General features: G+C 39.5%; 1 protein-coding gene across 3 annotated transcripts in view; it reads right to left on the bottom strand.

The window, feature by feature from the left end:
- MTR (5-methyltetrahydrofolate-homocysteine methyltransferase) overlaps positions 1–18,329 on the bottom strand; it is a 49,726-nt gene that overhangs the window by 21,574 nt on the left and 9,823 nt on the right. For 2 of the 3 annotated variants that reach the window (XM_085055526.1, XM_085055527.1), the window contains exons 6-18: positions 18,219–18,325; positions 16,904–16,963; positions 14,173–14,267; positions 10,361–10,461; positions 9,943–10,004; positions 9,074–9,141; positions 7,678–7,754; positions 6,433–6,545; positions 4,967–5,107; positions 4,132–4,317; positions 3,374–3,553; positions 2,270–2,386; positions 2,031–2,171 (exon numbers count right to left, since the gene is read on the bottom strand). In XM_085055526.1, the coding sequence (XP_084911652.1) occupies positions 2,031–2,171; positions 2,270–2,386; positions 3,374–3,553; positions 4,132–4,317; positions 4,967–5,107; positions 6,433–6,545; positions 7,678–7,754; positions 9,074–9,141; positions 9,943–10,004; positions 10,361–10,461; positions 14,173–14,267; positions 16,904–16,963; positions 18,219–18,325 (1,448 nt within the window). The remainder of the gene's footprint in view (positions 1–2,030; positions 2,172–2,269; positions 2,387–3,373; positions 3,554–4,131; positions 4,318–4,966; positions 5,108–6,432; positions 6,546–7,677; positions 7,755–9,073; positions 9,142–9,942; positions 10,005–10,360; positions 10,462–14,172; positions 14,268–16,903; positions 16,964–18,218; positions 18,326–18,329) is intronic. The other variant, XM_085055528.1, reaches the window with a different exon arrangement.

Below are 18,329 nucleotides of genomic sequence, written 5' to 3'. Positions count from 1 at the left end.
GGCTTCACAGTGCACAAAAGTTCACAAGCACCCACCCCAGGAAGGCTTGTGGAAGAGCACCCTATCCATTAGTTCAGCCATCACACTTCAGGCAAGTAATTTCTTTTCCTTACTCAGTTATACATAATCTGACATCTTTCAGGTCTTATGAACCTCCTATACTTTTGAGTGCTTATCAGCAAGTTTTTCAAGATAAAGTCATGGAAACAAAACCTCACTCATGGGAACAGAAACCAGAACAAGCTTTCATTCACGTTTATAGAAATACTAGCTAACTTCACAGCTTCTTGTTGCCTAATCTTATTTCCCTCATATGTCTAGTTTGCAAAACGGAATGAAAGAAGGAATAAAATGTTGCCTTGAGACAATGTGGAGCCCCCATTCTTAGTTATATTAAAAACCTGACTGGATGTGTTCCTGAGCAACCTGATCTTGGCTGGCCCTGCTTTGAGCAGAGGGGTTGTAGCAGACAATCTCCAGAGGTCCCTTTCCACCTCAGGAATCACCTTATGTGATTCATGGAAGTGGTACCAAGTGCTCCTCAACCTCTGGCCAGACACTTTAACTAGGGAACCATTCCAACTTAAAAATAACCCATGACACTGTAGGTTGGACATGCAGGGACAACAGTGTCAAGCACTATATAAGATCTTTACTATCAGGATGACTACATTGCACACTGAGAATGAAAAAACTTGCCTTTGGAAGCAGAACTCCCATTACCGTAAATAGTACAAAGTTTCATTTTGAGAATGTCTGCAGTGATATACTTCATGGAAAACAGTTTTTAATCTTAAACTTCAAATGAAGACTGATTCCCTAAATCTGGAAGGATCAAGTTCCTCTTTTTTGTTGGAGTAAAACAGTTCCTCTTTTATTTCCACAATAAAACTACCACCCCAAATAAAAGCAGAGATTCCAACAATGGCTTCCCAAATTTATAGACCTAGGACTCATCATCCACTTTCACCTCTACTTTTAGCGTTCCATTTAAATTCACGTTCAGCCTTCAGCAGAAACACTGTTCAAGTGTTTCTAATTCTCCCTTTTTTTCTCTTCCTCTTAAAGCAAACTCGAACACCCTAATGGTGCAACTTGGCTTAAAACAGACAAGACCACTCTCAGGTGAACTGCTTGGACACCAAGAGCACCATCTAAAATAGACCAAGCACAAGAGATAAAGAGAGTGTCTTTCTGTACTAATTTCCAACATCTTGCCACTGTCACCATAAAGCACCCCCACAGGGCAAAATACAAACCAAACAGAGCCCTGCACAGAAATACTGCCTCCAGGAGCTACAAAATAGGCATGCAAATCTTCTTGTGCACATCTAAGAGCCACCTAAATCAGAGAGATGTTTGCTGTATCTTTCATTCTGAATAGGATGTCACCAGTTGTCTTACAGACAATGTGTAATCTTTGTCCTTTATCACCACCATTACAACACCTCAAAAACACTAAATAGCTGATCCTCACGCTGTTACATGAACTGGAAGTCTATGGCACAGCCACAAATCACAAACAACTATTTCACCTTTTACATATACTCCAAGCAAACCATTACTGCCAGAGACAGGTTTATTCTTTGTCTCCCACAGAGCACTTCTCAATTAAGTTCCAGCAGCAAGATCAACTTGGTTATGGCTTGGCCTTTTCTGGTTTTTGTTTGTTTTTGTTGGTTTGTGAGGGTTTTCTTTGGGGAAAGTTTGTTCGGGATTTTTGCTTATTTTTTGGGGGTTGTTGGTTTTTTTTTCTTTAGAGAATTCCTATGCAGCTTGGTCTCCTGAAGCACATGAAGAACTCTGGTACAGGACCTTCTACGGCACAAAACTGGAGAGGCTTGATCTATCACAGGTTTCTCATTTTATTGTGTTAATAACTGAACCACTTGTAGCATCGTTAGTAAATTCTAACACCCACTGCTACACTGACACATGAAGTTTATAGGCTGTTTTCCCTATCACCTGCAGAGAGGTGGTGAGGCCCAAGCGCTAAGTTAGCTACTATAAAGCTTAAAACTGGAAGTTACCTGAGCATAATGTAAAAGTTTCTCTGTCGCATCAGGATCTTTGTTCCAGATTAGATTCTCACACAGCTGTAGCAATTCCTTGTGGATATCATCATACACAGGCAGATTTCCAGCATTCACAATTCCCATGTCCATGCCATACTGAAAAAATCCATACAGAATCCCCCAGACAAGGCTGTCAGACACAGCACTGCACATCTGCCAAGTGCAAACATATGGAAGCCAAAAGCACATCATACCTTAATCGCGTGGTACAGGAAAACTCCATGCATTGCTTCTCGAATGGCATCCATTCCTCGAAAGGAGAATGACAGATTGGAAAGACCTCCACTTATCCTGGCTCCCGGCAGTGTTTCCTATAAGAAGAGCACACAGATTTTTAGAGAAGTGCTTTCCAAAAAGGAAGTCTAAGTAAAGCATTCAGTTCGTAAAACAGTCGGCCCCTGAGCTCAGTGCATTGGCTATGCACACTTTCTCTTTTCCTGGTTCCAGATGCTTCTAGTTACTCAAATTCCTAACAAGCAATTCAAATCTCTGCAGGAAAAGGTACAAGTAAAAGAAAGATCCAGCAGCTACCGTGGTTTCCATTGTCACTGGTGCTATTCTGAACACATCAGTCCTCCCACTACAGCATTTCATATTTTCTCCATGCAAACCTACTTTTGGCTCTTCCAAGTCCCCACTCCCCCGGGAACAGGAGCAGCCAGTCTGCCTGCTCACATGTCTTAGGAGCAGGCTGCAGCTGAGCAGCTCAACTCAAGGGTGCAGCTCCACTTCCAGGAGCCCTGTGGTGACAGAACAGCCTGTGGGGTGTTCAAGCCCCAGATCGCTACTGACAGAACATCTCCACATCTACCAGGGTGTCGTGTGAAACACAACAGTGCATTTTCCTTAGCTGTATGCAGGTGATGTTCATCACTGCTGTACTTCTTTACACACATTTTGGCTACATAAAAAGTCACGTTACTGCACAAATTCCTTCCACAGAAATGGGAATTTTATTTTAAAAAGGCAGCTTTTTGCATGCCTTCAAAGAGGTCTTTTTAACTCCCACATGAATGTGATTGTTACCTCACTTAATTAAGGTAGTATATTTGCAGTACAGAAAATGGATTAAAATATATTCATAGAACTACTTGAAGTTTTCTACTGGAAATACAGCAATATTGAGAAATGACTGGACTTCAGAGGAGTAGTCCTCCTCACTAGGCTAAAATGCGTAACATTTTTCAGCAGTATTTTGTTGTTGTTTGAGGGGGTGAGCTGTTTTTCTGTCTTATGGAAGTTAGGTTTTTAAGCAATCTCAGCAATATACTTCAAGTTAAAATAAGCTTACAACTCACTTTTATAGTTTTAGTAGCATTGATAAAATTTATGGCATAAAGGTTATGTTCTTCCATTCCAGTTCCTATAGTCAAAATATTAGGGTCGAATATTATATCATTTGGATTGAAGTGCACTTTTTCCACAAGGAGGTGATAAGCTCTGGAACAGATTGCAATCTTGGTTTCTGTTTCTGTTGCCTAGTGAAGAAAAAGAATTCTGACATGAAACTTACAGACGACACAAAAACTAAGCTCTCCAGAAATCATTTACAGCTTCAGTGATTCAAGACTGAACATCGCAAATATTAGAAAAGGATTATGTATAAGAATATTGTATTAAAAATAGCACCACCCCTATTCCTGGAGTTTTGACTCAGCTCATAAAAAACAAATCTCACTGCCCAATGTTTCACCATCCTATGCAAAGCTTAATACATGGTTTTCAACATAACTAAATTAATTCACAAATATTTCACTTTTGTGCAAAACAGTTTCTGAACTAACAACATCTTTTACGAAGGAAGGAAGAGCTCAGCATGGCTGAATAGTGAGAGACGCTCTTGTACTAACACAGCTCCACTTAGATCAGTACATGGATTCCTCAAACATTTGAGCAGCATAAGAAATGCTTACAAATCAGGGTCAGAACTACTAAGGTCGTATAGACCTTCATTGAATCAACTGTGTCAATGAAACAAAACAACTCTGTCTTGAAAAAGAGAAAGAAAGCTTTGCACTTCAGAAGAAAAACATCTCTCCTTTAAAGTGACACTCACCTGCCCCACTTCATCAAAAGCCATAACAACCACAGCTGCTCCATATAATTTAATTTTCCTTGCTTTCTGCAAAAAGTCTTCCTCACCTTCCTTCAGACTAATACTGTTTACAATGCATTTCCCTTGGCAACATTTCAAACCTGCTTCGATCACTGAAAAATTTGAGGAGTCAATGCATAATGGCACCTGTAAATAACAGAGAAATAAGCCAGGAGAACACACAAAAGTTATGAACTATAGTTCTACATGCTGTTTTCCCATTTGGACATAAAAATGCACACAACAATAATCAGCATTTACAAATAGAAGGTTCCACATGACATTCATAGATTCACTTTGCTTTAAGTGCAAAACTCAAAATAAATTTAATTCATGAGCTTCCATGGCAGCTCCATCACATACCACATAGAGGTCTCTACTTCTCCCTGTAATACCTTGTGTTTCTCATTCAGATACTCATTTTTAGAAAATGCACATTGCAGAACTATCTTTTAATGCCATCCTATATCCATAGCAACTTTAATCCTTGTGGAAAGCAATACTGCTATGCACTGCCAACATATACATTATGGCTCATAAACTGCTGTAAAATTAGTCTAGATTCATCTCTTCTAGCCAGTTAAAAGGACTGGTATGTATTTATGTGAAAACAGACAGAGAATGTCAAAGCCTCTGTTGCATTCAAAGGTCTTCCCTATTACAGCATCACTTCCTCTAGGGGGACAACTACATCTGTCTAAGCACATAAACTGGTTATTAAATGAAACAGTATCAACATCTTCTGAATGCAATTTACAATTCAGTAACAAGTTCTTTATTGTGAGTCAATTACAACCTTTGCAATATCAGGTTCCGAAGAAATAAAGTTACAAAATCTGGTCATTGCAGTGGGGCCATCCAACATCCCATCATCCATATTTATGTCAAGAATCTGGGCCCCCATCTCAACTTGCAATTTGGCTACACTCAGGGCTTCCTAAAGAAGAAAGTCAAAAACCAAAATAACAGTGAGAAGAAAAAAATCCTAGTTATTCTCAGGACAACATTTCACTTCTCCAAACTAAGCATGCAGCCAAAACCAAAAAAATCTGTAAGACATCCTATAAGAAAATAAGGAAATGGTCCATGATGTACAACAACACATAACAGTTACTAATATGGGACAACCTGTAACTAATCCTTTCACAGAACATGACACCAGAGACCTGATGTGCTGATAACATCACCAACTATAGAGAGTTGGTCATATGCTTAATTGAATGATTTAAGGTTTGCATGGTAAGAAGGACTTCTGACTGCACAAGATTACAGGAAAACACAGTCTCTGTGATGGTATGAAATAAAGGTCTTGCATCACAAGCTCCAGTGTTTTAAAACACAGGGTACTTAATTTTTAAAGGCTATTCAACATTTTTGCCAGCTGCAGAACAATCACAAGGGCTAAGAAGGAAAACTAAAGCTTTTCCCCCAGCCTACATAAATATCTGAACACCCATGTTTGTTCACTTTCTATTTTTTGTCATTTCTGCAGAGTGCCTAACAACCTGTTTTTAAAGCTCTCTTCATTTAATGGGCCTAACCTGCTTCATGACTTGTATGAGCTTAAGAGTCAGAGTGCCAAAAATATAAACCAAGGCTTTAATTTTGATTTGATGTAACAACTGGGGCAGAGTCTCAGCTCTCAAGAAGTCGTTCTACTGTTTGTGCCAGTGTTACAGTATTGATTTACACCAGTAAAGAATGAGAATTCAGGCCTCTTCATTTCTGCCCTGCAGTGGTTTCAAGAAAGCAATTACCTTCTACACACCTTTTTCTGTACCAACGCTCATGTAACATGCTGGAGTCAGCGATCAAAGCCGATAACAATTAGATGTAACCATAAAGCTGACCAGGACTGGGGAAGGGAGGGAGGGGAGAGAGAGCAAGAGCTGCACAGTGCCACAATCTATCCCAAGTCAGATGTACCTCATATCTTGAAAGAGGGGATTGCACCCACCTTCTTTCCCCCCTTCTCTGTAAATCAACCCCTAGATGCAGTAAAGACCAGAACATTTTCTAAACCATCACCAGCTGTATAACTAAATTTAAAAAAAACAGTCCTTGTAAAGCTCTTCTCACAAAGTTATTAGTAGCCGGTAAGCAGAGAAACAAAGAACAGTGAAAACATAAATTCTCCACATTTTCTTCCGCTTGTAACTGGTGTAGAATAGAGCTTTGTGCCAGCAAAACAAACAGTAACAGTAAAATGGAGCAATGGAAAATCAGAGCATCAGCTATAAAGATTTTTGTTAAAATGTATACTTCATAGTTGCCTGCCATGATGAGTTTAGCAAACTTCCGTGATCCTGCAACATTGCAGCGTTCACCAATATTAACGAAGTTGGTGTATGGCCCGATCCTGAATGGCTCCAGACCTTAAAAAGATATTTTTGAATATATTTGTTAAAATAGAAAAAAATGTGTAAGAAAGACAGAATCTCTTTTCTAGACTTTAAAATAAAGGTGTCACTCCCTCTAAGAATTGTGATTTCTCAGCACATCAATGCTCTAATGAGCAAGTAGCAGAGCAATGCAATGAAACAATTTCCAATACATAGACCAAATCTTTCTATCCTTCCTCAATGACAGTCAATAATTTACCTGACCCACAAAAACTAACAGCCAACTTTTCTAGTACAGAAGCAAAGCTATGATTCTTTGGACATCTGTGTGTATGCCCATACCCACCTTCTCTCAGCTTTCAACTATGTTACCTCATGACACCATGAGAGCAGCAGCAGCCCATTGAATTGACTGACCAACAAGGGTAGCTCTTAACCACATACCCTGGTTCAGAGAAACAAGAACAGCAGGACCCTTGGGCAGCAGGCAGTGCAGAGGCAAACAAACTCTACAGCAGAACCAAACAAGCCAAGGCATGACATCACAGGCTAACTATGATTTATTTCATTTACTCTAAACTGATTTGATCTGAGGTAAAATGCCAGACCGAAAAGATGGTACTATTTTATTTGGATACAGGGCTCAAAGGCTTAAAAGAAGGCCCTGAGTGTGGAACATACAGATCTAGACTTTGTTAAAACAAAACAAAGTAATTCTAGACCTGGATGTACTGCTGGAAGATAGTCCTAGTAAGACTGAATCAACATCTGAGGCGAGACAGGGCAGCCCTCTCACAGCAAGTATACAAGGATCTTGTCCCAGCTCTGCCAGTAACTGTACCTAAATTATCTGGTCTCTCTGTGTTTGACCCTCCTCTGTTGTAAAGTGAAGATAAAGATACTCACTTCACCATTACAACATGTCTGAGACTTGCAGAGTAAATACGCTGGCTTGATTATATTACACATGACAGCAAAAAAAATGTTCTACTACTCCTTTAGCCAAAAGAGTAAGATTTAGATCTGGTTACACATCCATAAACTTTCTGGATTCAGGTAGAACCAGACATTCACAGTGTTGTTCTGATCAGCAGAAAACAGCCAATAAATTTATAAAGGAAGCTTGCAGCAGTTATGAAGCTCAAACTGTTACACTCCACTTTACCTGACAGCAGCATGTATCCTTGAGAGAGAGAAGGTGGAACACGAGGCTTACAGAATTTCACAGCTTCGGCAATTTTTCTGAGTCACAGAAATAAGAAAGTGAAGTTTTCAATTAAAATTCAATTACTCCAGACAAGACTCAAACAGAATATACTAGACATATAGCTGTATTTCCAATTTAGCACTGTGGAGACAAGACTAATTAGGTAGTTTCACTTTTTGAGGCCAAAGGGAAAAACATACTCCCAAAACACCCTAATACAGCTATTTGCAGGGAATGTCCAAGGGTGACGGTTTTTCAAATACAGAATGAGATACTGTACCAATGGGACACTTGAAGGATTTCAGAATCAGTCCTCAACCACACTGACTACTACCATATTCATGACTTGCTAAGCTGAGCAATTGCTGATGATTGCAAAATCAAAACCAAACCAAAAAACCCACACAAAAAAGAAAAAACCAAACAAAACCCAAAAAAAGCCAAACAAAAACCAAACAAAAAACCCAAACCAAACCTACAAAAAAACCCAAACAAAAAAAGCCAAAAAACCCCAAAAGAACCCAATAAAAACAAAAAAAAACAACCAAAAAGAACCCAAAACCCCCCAAACACACACGTCCCCAACAAAACAAACAAACAAACAAAAAAAACCCCTCAAAACAGCAACAACAAAAAAGCACAACCCCAAGGGACAAACACTGCTCTGCACTGAGGCCCATTTTTCAGATGCCAGAATGACTCATGCGGTTCACATTCACTTTCTCTTCACTCCAGTCAGGAGTGATACACAGTGTCCTCTACATGTTTACATGTCAACTCTTCCCAGTTTACATTAGGGTAAAAATTAATCGCAACAGCCCTTTTTTTTTCAGTTTAAGTGAAAAAAACGAGGCTTTCTCACTGACCTACTTTCAGTGAGAAAGATTTCAAATGCTCCTTCTGACTAGTCAGAACTAGGACCAGCTGTACCGCATTCCTAGAACTTCTGTTCAGGCATTTCCCCAAGACACACACACACCTTCCACACACATTTACCATCGAAGGAAACCGTAAGTTTCACCTTGTGGCTAAGGCTGCCAAAAAAAAAGAACATACAGCACAATAAAGCAGAGATGGGAAGTCTATTCTATCCATCAGTATTGAGGGAGAAGTAATTCCAAAACAATTTAAGATTACAAAACCAGAGATATAATCTGTGTTTGAACCATGCCTCTATTCATCCTTCATGATACAGGTATCAATGCCAGATTGTTCCCACTTCATATATTGCTGCTAATGGCATTCAAGTGATCCAGATTTTCAGGAAACTCTAAGACAAGCCATAGAATATTGCTCCACAGAAGCAGCACTTAAATTTACTTCACAGTCCACGAGAGCTGTAGCACATGAGTACCTGATATGTGCTGGTGTAGTACCACAGCAACCTCCAACTATGTTGACCAAACCATCCAAAGCAAAATTCTGTAAAAGGAAGGGACATTTTGTTCCAAGTTATTAAAGCTATGGTTTTCTCTCTCTCTATATATATATATAATTATTTTTCTCCATATGTTAAGCAATTCAAGGAGATCACAAGCAACAGACTAAATTAAAAACACAATTAGCACTATCTTCTCTTTAGGATTTGTTTGGAGACATGGATTCTCAAGGCTAACCAACAATTTCAACACCTAATTTCAAGAGACTATATTTGAAACTGACCTATTTTATACTGAAGCCCTAGATGAAAATGTGAATGAGTATCAAAGACTAGTCACACTGTTATAAAAGGGCATTAACATGCAGTAAATATTGTGTTCTTGCTACAGCTTCAGACACAGTGTGTTGCACAGATCCAGTGGCATGTGGAAGGACACCCTGCACTGGATCACTACCAGCATTGGCACTTTCTGCACACACAACTCTGTAAAATTATGCCAAGTTCATAAACACCACTCCGTTTTTTGAACAATTCCCAAATGTAACAGCAAGAACATAGGAGTGCAATGAGTAACACCCACAGAGCAAGCAGCAGGAAACCTTAGCTTAGTACTTGAAAGTAATTAAGGTTTTCAGAGTTTCCTGAGTAGTTTTCCTAATGTGACACTCTAAATCACTATCATTCAGCAGATTTTCTATAAGCAATCCAAATTACATATAGAGCCACCCAAAGGAAGAAAAACCCAACCCCAATATTGTAACAAATATGCACAGAATACAAGCAAAGAGTTCTTGTCTACCAGTGTATCAGATGTAACATTAATCAAAAGAAGTATTTTATACCTTTATATGCTCGGCAGTCACTTCTGGAGTTTCATCATAACCACCAAAAGTATTGGGGAGACCTTGAAACATATTTTTTTTTACAATTATTACAATTTGTTTAAAGCCCAAAAGAACAGAATTAAACTCCATAAAAGGCACATTTAAAGCAGCTACAATTGTATGAGGACTAAAATGCCTCATCACCCTTGCAATCACTACTCAGCAGATTATTAATTATGCAAGAAAGCATTCTGGATTCATTGTCACAGAACTAACAACAGTTACTTTCAGCAGTATAAAATATTCTTGCTCTCTTTTCAATAGTAAAACCAAATTATCTTTTTAAGCTACTTCAATGCTTTTACTGCTAATGAGATGGAACAGGTTAGCTACATTTCATGTGCCTGTAAGCATAGGAACATGTGCACCAACACACCTGCGTTGGGGTAACAGATGATGTAGGCTGTTGTACAATTTCCAATTGTTTCAATGAATGGACGCATTTCAACTGCCCCTAAAGCACAATTTAAGCCAATACTGGAAAATAAATTTTCAAAAAATTATGTTGAAGTAAAAACACCTTTTACACACAAAACAGATGAATGTTAGTGCTGGCAACTGCTAACTCCCGCAATCATCTAAAACAAAACCAACCTGATCTCCAATTTCTTTAATCATCATCATCAATACAGCAAGACTGTGCAAAAGGAGAACCCTCAGGTGGAAGAAAAGCACGAGAGGGAAGGGGGCTGGACTGAATTGAACTGGGAACAATAAATCAAGATTTCATTTCAAAATCCAGGAGCAAAGTGGCAGCATTTTGACAGCAACTGCAGCAACACGACGGCTCTGTATTTTCTAGGTAAGAGAGAGAACAAGTGGAATGAGAATGACAGATTGGAAAGGAATCTTGTGCTACAGGAAAAAGTGTGAAAAAAGGTTGAAAAGGCAAGACCTGCTTCAAGCTGCTAACTCATCATTTTCTTTACAAAACAGACATAAATTATACCAACTCTGGAAGAGACCAAGTGCCTCCCCCAAGATGCCTCATCGCAGCACTAAGCTTGGGCAACTGAATCTGCTACATCTTAGTACCCAAGACAGCACTACAGCAGAAGAACTTTTACATAAATAAGTTTCTAAACCATTTTAGTGGTATAGGAGGTATAAAGCTATAACCCACTTTCTTTCCTTCAATGACAGATACGTAAATGAGACTTGCACTCAAAATATCTCCAATTATATTAAATAGAGAAATTTCTCTTGCAGAAAGTATGTAAGAGATCCTTTACATACGTTTCCTGATCTTTCTTCACCACTCTAGAAACCACTTTGTGAGCACAGCAAAACTCAGAAGGTGTTCATAGTGCTGCTGGAAGAGAAAGATGTAAAAAAACTTTCTCCTTCCTTGGAATAACAGTCTCAGAGAGGATGCAAGCCAACCCACTGAAACAGGGTGACAGCCACATCTCCCAACTAACCGAGCTACAGAGGCAGCCAAGCTAATTAAGTGCCTGTATGCTCACTTAGTTTCACAGAGGTCAAAAGCAAAAAAGCCCTGCACAGGACTGGGAGCATAAAATAGTTTTTGACTTTTCTCCGGTTTCCAATGAGTAGGCAGGGCCTTGGTAATTTCACAAGTGGTAGCAATAAATGCTAGCAGTCCAACTTGCTTGTTGAACAGAATGAAAAATTGTTGAAATCTGAGGGACTCACAGCAACATCCAAACTCAGGGTCTTGAATATCACAGTCACAGACCAAGATCAAATAAGACTCAAACCCCTTCTTCCAATAACACAGGGATGAGGCAGCTGGGTTTTTTGTTGGGTTTTTTTTTGGGATTTTTTGAGGGGAGATTTTTTGAGGGGATAGGATATATATGTTTGGGTTTTTTAAACAGCAAAAAAAGCTCTTCAAAGGGCTTTCTCTAATACACCTCATACTAGCCAGCAAAATTTGATAATAACCCCTTTATTCTCATTTCAAGATTCAGTGTTTACATATCATTAAATCCATCATACAAATCCCCTGGATACAAATAGCAAGCCCAAGGAATACACAATTCATTACAGCAATGATGTTCTGGAATGTATGTCAAAGAGTGGGCTCATCCCTCAAGATTTTCAAAGCAGAGCAAGGTAAGAATGGTTAGCAAGACTGTCCTTATCAAATGCAGACAAATACAATGTATTTCCTACTCTTAACTCATTTGATTTACAAGCTTCCAGCTCATACTCCCCACACACCAAACTGCCTGAATTATTACCCATTGCAGGGGTTGCTGACAAGTATATTCATGAGCATGACACAACCCAAGCATTACCTGTCTCAGAACTGTAGCACAAACATGCACCTTCATTCAGAAACAAAAAGTAGCTTCTATGGCCAGTATAATCTCACAGCACTCAACACCATGCAAGAAAACATTTGAGAAAAGCAAAATGTCAACCATGCCTTAAAAGCCAGCAGCCTTGAGCCAGATTGCAGATATTCTGTCACTGCTACCCTAGTGTAACACTCATCCTAAACACCACCTCCCTACCTTGCTCATTTCTTCACAGCAGTCATACATAAACTCTTGCGAAAGGTAAGGCTGCAGCGTGCCCTTGGAACCAGAACAAAATCCACATTATGACCCAAAACTCACTGTATATCTTCTTAATGCTACAATGGTAGAAACAATCACAGGATCTGAAGCAATACATCTGTGCATCTTTCATGGCAAGCAGCTTGTCACACATCTTTCAGCACTTACTAAGCCCAGTTCATGAGTTTCTCAACTACCACTACCACCAACCAGAAACAAAGCACATACTTTTAAGGGTGGCTCCAAACCAAACTGAATTCAGGGTGACACACCACCCCAATCAGGGCATACACAATCCAAACAGAAACATGTGAACACATATAACATGATTCCTAGGATACTACTATTAATCAGTTTTTTCACAACCCTAAAGCAAATCGCCACCAATTTGGCCACAGAAACAACACTAAATGCAATCTGTTTCAACAACTAAAACCATCCTGCTACAGTGCTGTATAGTAGCCTTTTCACAAATGAGAAACAGGCCCTAAGCATTCAGACCCATAGGACAGCTTTTATGAAATATGCTTTAATAAATTCTTGATTTCTGCTCCAGTGCCCTTCTCTCTTCTTCAGAGGCAAAAGAGAGCAAAATTATCTGAGACAGACTCATGCCAAATATGGATCACAAGGCCACGATGATGAGAGAAGGAGTCAACTACCACCCTGTTCCAAGAGGCTCCATATGTTACTTCTGGAACACCGTCTGGTCTGGGAAAGTGGAGCCTCAAGGGCAGTCAGGAAAACTGTGAATGCAGTCTTCTGCTTCTGCATCACTGAGATGACAGATTGCGTGGTTTAGCTGAAATTTTGTTGTAAAAACAAACAATGGCTCATCACAATGTGCATGGTGTGCACTACTAACAGTAAATTAAATGTTTTCAGTTATAATATTCTAGGAAAAAAACATCTATTTTTGGTGTAAGCTTTTGTGTGAAGAAAACCAACCTGAGAGTAAAAAAAAGGCAAAGAGGGAAGAGGAAACAAGGAGAAGGCAGAACAGGCTAAAGAAACACAGAAGAATAGATAAGCAGGGGACAATATTCAAATAAACACGCAAAACATTGTACAATGACCAAATTGGACACATTAGCCATTTGCACCGATCTTAATCTCATATTTGTTTCAACCTTTCTGCCTGAACAGAAAAGAATGAAAGTAAATGGAGGCATTAGGAGCTCTCAAAACAACCATGTACATCCTTGAGAAAAACATTCAGGGCACATTTTTGTAAGAGTTCAGTAAAAAGAACACTGCAACAGTATCTTATGATTTGCCCTTTCAAGACACTCAAACACCCTCAGCTAGCACTGCTTCCCTCAAAAAAGAGACCTAAATCTTGCCTGTACCAGGGATTGATTGGCTCTTCGCACAACCCAAGCCAGTAGGAGATGGCAAACTACAGTTTCAGATTTTGACCTAATTGTGATTTCAGTGTATACACAAAGCCCCAGATTATTTAAAGCAATGAATTAAAAATTCAGCTTTTTTTGGAAAACATAATTTCTGTTGAGGAAACAATAGCAAAACATGTTTGCAATGCATGTGATTACATATGATCATAGTTTGTATAGCTTCCATTCAGCTGCAAGCAGGGATTAAAATACAAGGGAATCACAATCTACAGATAACGAAGATAATGAATTATACATTTCCTTACCAAAGTGGCTTACTGTGGGAAACACTAATGACAAATGCCTCTCCTGTCTGGCCAGAGAGGGTTCGCCCACTCTTATCCACAATGGTTCCAGAAACCTAAATATCAATTGAACACAGAGAAAGGTAAAGAATTAAATGTACAACAGAGTGAAAAATTAAAATGGCTGAACTGCTATATCTCAAAGTAGAGAGACCTGTGCTGCACTCAAAGTGATGAGGCACAACTCAAACAGAAAAATTAAACCCGTTTCACCCTATAAATGTTTAAATATTTATCTAGGAGAAAGAAGACTAGTCAAAGCTTCACCTTTCCCTCTCTCCTCCCCCCTCAGGGAGGAAAAAAAAATTAAAGAAAAAAAAAAAAAAGGAGAGAAAACTACCCTGAGCCACTTAGCAGCCAGGTAGCATGAGTACCACGTTATCATTCTGATGATAGCCTCTGAACCAATCCATAGGGTTTTTTTTATTTAGGCAGCTATCAGCAGTCACCTTCTCACCTCCCCATTTAAGTTATTTCAGGTCTCAGGACTGCTATTAAGTTGTTTGGTAAAAAGGTGAGAGAGGTAGGTCTGACATTAAAAACAAGTTACTCCTTCTGCCATAAGGGAACACCAAATGTTGCAACTTGGTAGTGCAAGTAAGTCTTAACCTATATAATCACACTTCTCTAGTAGTATAGTGAAAGAGATGTGCAAATAATAAATAACGTCCTGACCCCAACTAATAAGTAAGAAGTCAAGAATTCCGGAGACATCTGGATGAGTCAAAAGTTTTCTCAGATGTCCTGGTTCCGGCCAGGACAAGGTTAATTCCTGCAGCAGCCACCAGGGGGCACGGTTAGGACACAGAGGTTACACCGCCTCGTTGCAGCTGCGGCAGAAGGGGAGCCTCTCCCCCAGGGAGAAGGGGTTCCTTCAGGTGGGACAGAGTGCAGGGCTAGCGCCAGCTCGGAGCTGGAGGGAGCCGTTTGGGACACGCTGATCCCAAGCCACAGGGAGTGGTCAGGGTGGCGTGGCTGCAGTTGGGTAAAGCTCTGTGGTGAACATTTTGGCATGTAAATCACTCTCTCTTTTGTACATTTTTGTTATTAATATTGTTGCTTTTACTGTTCTTTTTATTATTTCATTGGTGCTTCCAGTTGACCATTCTTGCCTCAACCCCTGATCTTTGCATTTTGTACTTCCAATTCTCCTCTCCTTCCTGCCACAGGGCAAGAGAGAGGGGAACAGCGGGGGAGCAAGAAAGCAGTGCATGGTTTGGAGAATTTCAGTGAGAGCCCTGATTTGAGGAGTACCATTCATACACCACAACATCAGGTCTAAAAGTCTTTTTTTCTAGAAGAAGGAATGAGTTTAGAAGATTCCACACAAAAGTAAATCCACCATTTACTCCAAAGCATGCTTTAATAGTGATGCCACGTCACACCTGCAAAGTCAAGGGAGGTGATCAACAGAATCTTAGAAAGCTCTGCTAAGAATTGTAACTTCTCAACATAACTGAAATGAAAAGAGAGCAAAGAATGAGGCAACCAAGCTCATGGGCCGCTCTGTTCAGGGCAATGAAGACAGAAAGTCAACTCCATGTAATCAGAAAACTCTCCATGCTAACTGACCAAGTACTAAGGTTGTGAACACAGGAGAAGCTCTGCACAATGACACCTCCAACCAGTCTTTACTGTTCTAGACACTAAGTAATGAAAGACTTGTATGAATGCAATTTCCAAGCTCACCAGCAGTGAAGCAAAACATCAGAAACTACAAGGAAAGAAATGGAAAAGGCAGAGAACATCACTAGGCTATCACACAATCCCTGATGTCTGCACTCTGAATACTGTATTCTATTGTCACTCTATCCTGACCTGAGCAAGCGGTAAGCAAAGAGACAATAATGAATGAACCAATTGGAACAGCAAAATAAACAAGGACTCTTCAGGCTGAAAAAAGATGCCGAATGGAGGCTCTCACAAAGGACTACAAATACCATGACTATGCAGAAAAGGAAACATAGAACAGCTGCTCATCACTTTCAAGAGACAAAGAGCAAGACACAATAGAAGTTATCAGGTGGACTACCTAGAAGTAAGCAAACTTTCACACCAGCACATTCATAGGCTGCAAAAGTTACTGATGGATTATTTTGTAGATGCCTGAGTCTCAATAGGCTTGAACACAGATGCAAGGAAGGAGTAAACACATTCAACAAAAGCCTACAAACTGCAAATCAGAAAGCCTGGACTGCAAACTGTAGAAAACTGGAAGAATACATCAGAACTTTCAAAACAAGCTTATTCTTTTTCTGTATTTCTTCCAATACATTCATGACTGGCAACTATCAGAAAAAGACACATCAGAAAAAAAATACAGAGTAAGACAGATTTTTCTGACTTCAAATGGCCACTCATTCTACTTGAAAAGAATTTTCAGAATTTGCTTAATTTCATCCACTGGTTCCTACTGCCCTCAAGATAGCAAGCCTGAAAAAAAAAATCATCACCTTTTCCTGTGGAAATACACAAAATGAACACACACTGGAATGAAGTCATTCCTTAGTCTACGGCTTGAGCAGCTGAACAGAGCTATCCAAGGCTGTAAGTTTTTACTTCAACAATCATGTGAAAAAAGTTTATTTCAAATACACTCATTTCCTTCATTTCAAAGCACTTTAATCAACTGCCACATCAGCTAGTTCACGAATGAAGCTTAAGTATATGTAAAACATTGAAAAATACTTACAAATATGGGTCGGGAAGCATACTCTTCTTCAAATAACATCTGGAGCGCAAAAAGAGCTGCCTACAGAAGAATATGTTGCAAAACATTAATGATGCTTTGAAAACTCTTCAGGTTTGTTAATTTCTTTTTTGTTTCTATGAGTTTGATGCCCTTATTTATTTATTTATTTTATGGCTATTTATGCAACTTGCTTATATGGCCTGCCAGAACTTACTACACTCAAGAGGTTTTACCTTTACCCACAACATCTTCCAGATGTTCCAAAACACATTTTGGTAACAAGTAGAAGCAAAGTATCACAGTGTAACCAAGTAAGACCAAGACCACTCTGAAACCCAAATCACATCAGCAAGTACTTCTCCCTCATATCTGCAGCACAACCCACATCCCAGGATGGTTGTATGCACTCTTCTCCGTACATACATTCACTGCTCTTGAGGCTGTTTAGACATGTAGTTTCCAAAGGGTTCCAACCACCACGAATTTTTACACCAAGAACAGCAAGTGACCCCTTTGAAGGTCCTGAAAACGTCCTCCCTCCTTAGGGTAAGAAAGCTGGCTTTGAACATGCCCTTAGCATTATGTTAAGCCTATAGGCTCCTAGCCAAACCTCCATAACTGGTCAAATCTGCAAAGGGCAAGTCATGCTGCTGCACACGTTATTCAGCCTGTGGCAAAAGCCTAAAGAAACGCTGTGTGCATACCCAGCCAGAGTTTTCCACATAAAATTGCAAGTTTTAAGTACCCTCACAACTCCAACACCAGCACTGAGCAGTTACCAGATAAAGCAGATGTTAAAATCCCATGAATTGTAGCATATTTCAACATTTTATTCCTTCAGTTTTACCTTTCTAATCTTCTATTCCAAATTGTTCTTTCTTAAAACTGATGGCAGAGCTCCCCTCTAAAAACACCTTTTAATAGAACTGTCTTACAAGCCTTCCCACATGTGAAACCACTTTCACTGGACATTCCCTCTCCAGGGTGCATCACAAGCATCCTTTGGACAGACATGCTAACAGTGAAAAATACAAACATCAGAAGCAATACAGTAGAGCTTCTGGGAATAAGAAGACAGCTGGCACAGATATCCAGAAAGATACAAATAGCACATATTAAGAGGCAAAGAAAACATTCTGGAAAAGGCTGATTAAAAACCACCTCGTCACATTTTACCAACTTGCTATCAACTGAAGAGTTTTTTTCATGTATTCAGTAAGCAGTAGCTGATAGCTCTGAAAGAACACTATGCTGAATTTCCTTAGTACACCAAATACTTAAATTAGTGAGATGAGTTTTACCACGAAAGTCTCACCTTAGCATTGGCAGTATCAAATATGGTTTCCACCAGCAAGATGTCAACTCCTCCATCCAAAAGTCCTTTGGCTTGTTCCGTATAGGCTTCAACCAGTTCATCAAAAGCTGT

This window comes from Lichenostomus cassidix, chromosome 3 (genome assembly GCF_008360975.1).
Source record: "Lichenostomus cassidix isolate B80296 chromosome 3, HeHo_3.0, whole genome shotgun sequence".
Classification (NCBI taxonomy): domain Eukaryota; kingdom Metazoa; phylum Chordata; class Aves; order Passeriformes; family Meliphagidae; genus Lichenostomus; species Lichenostomus cassidix.
Note: the sequence above shows the minus strand (reverse complement) of the source record. Positions and strands in the feature narration are given on the sequence as shown.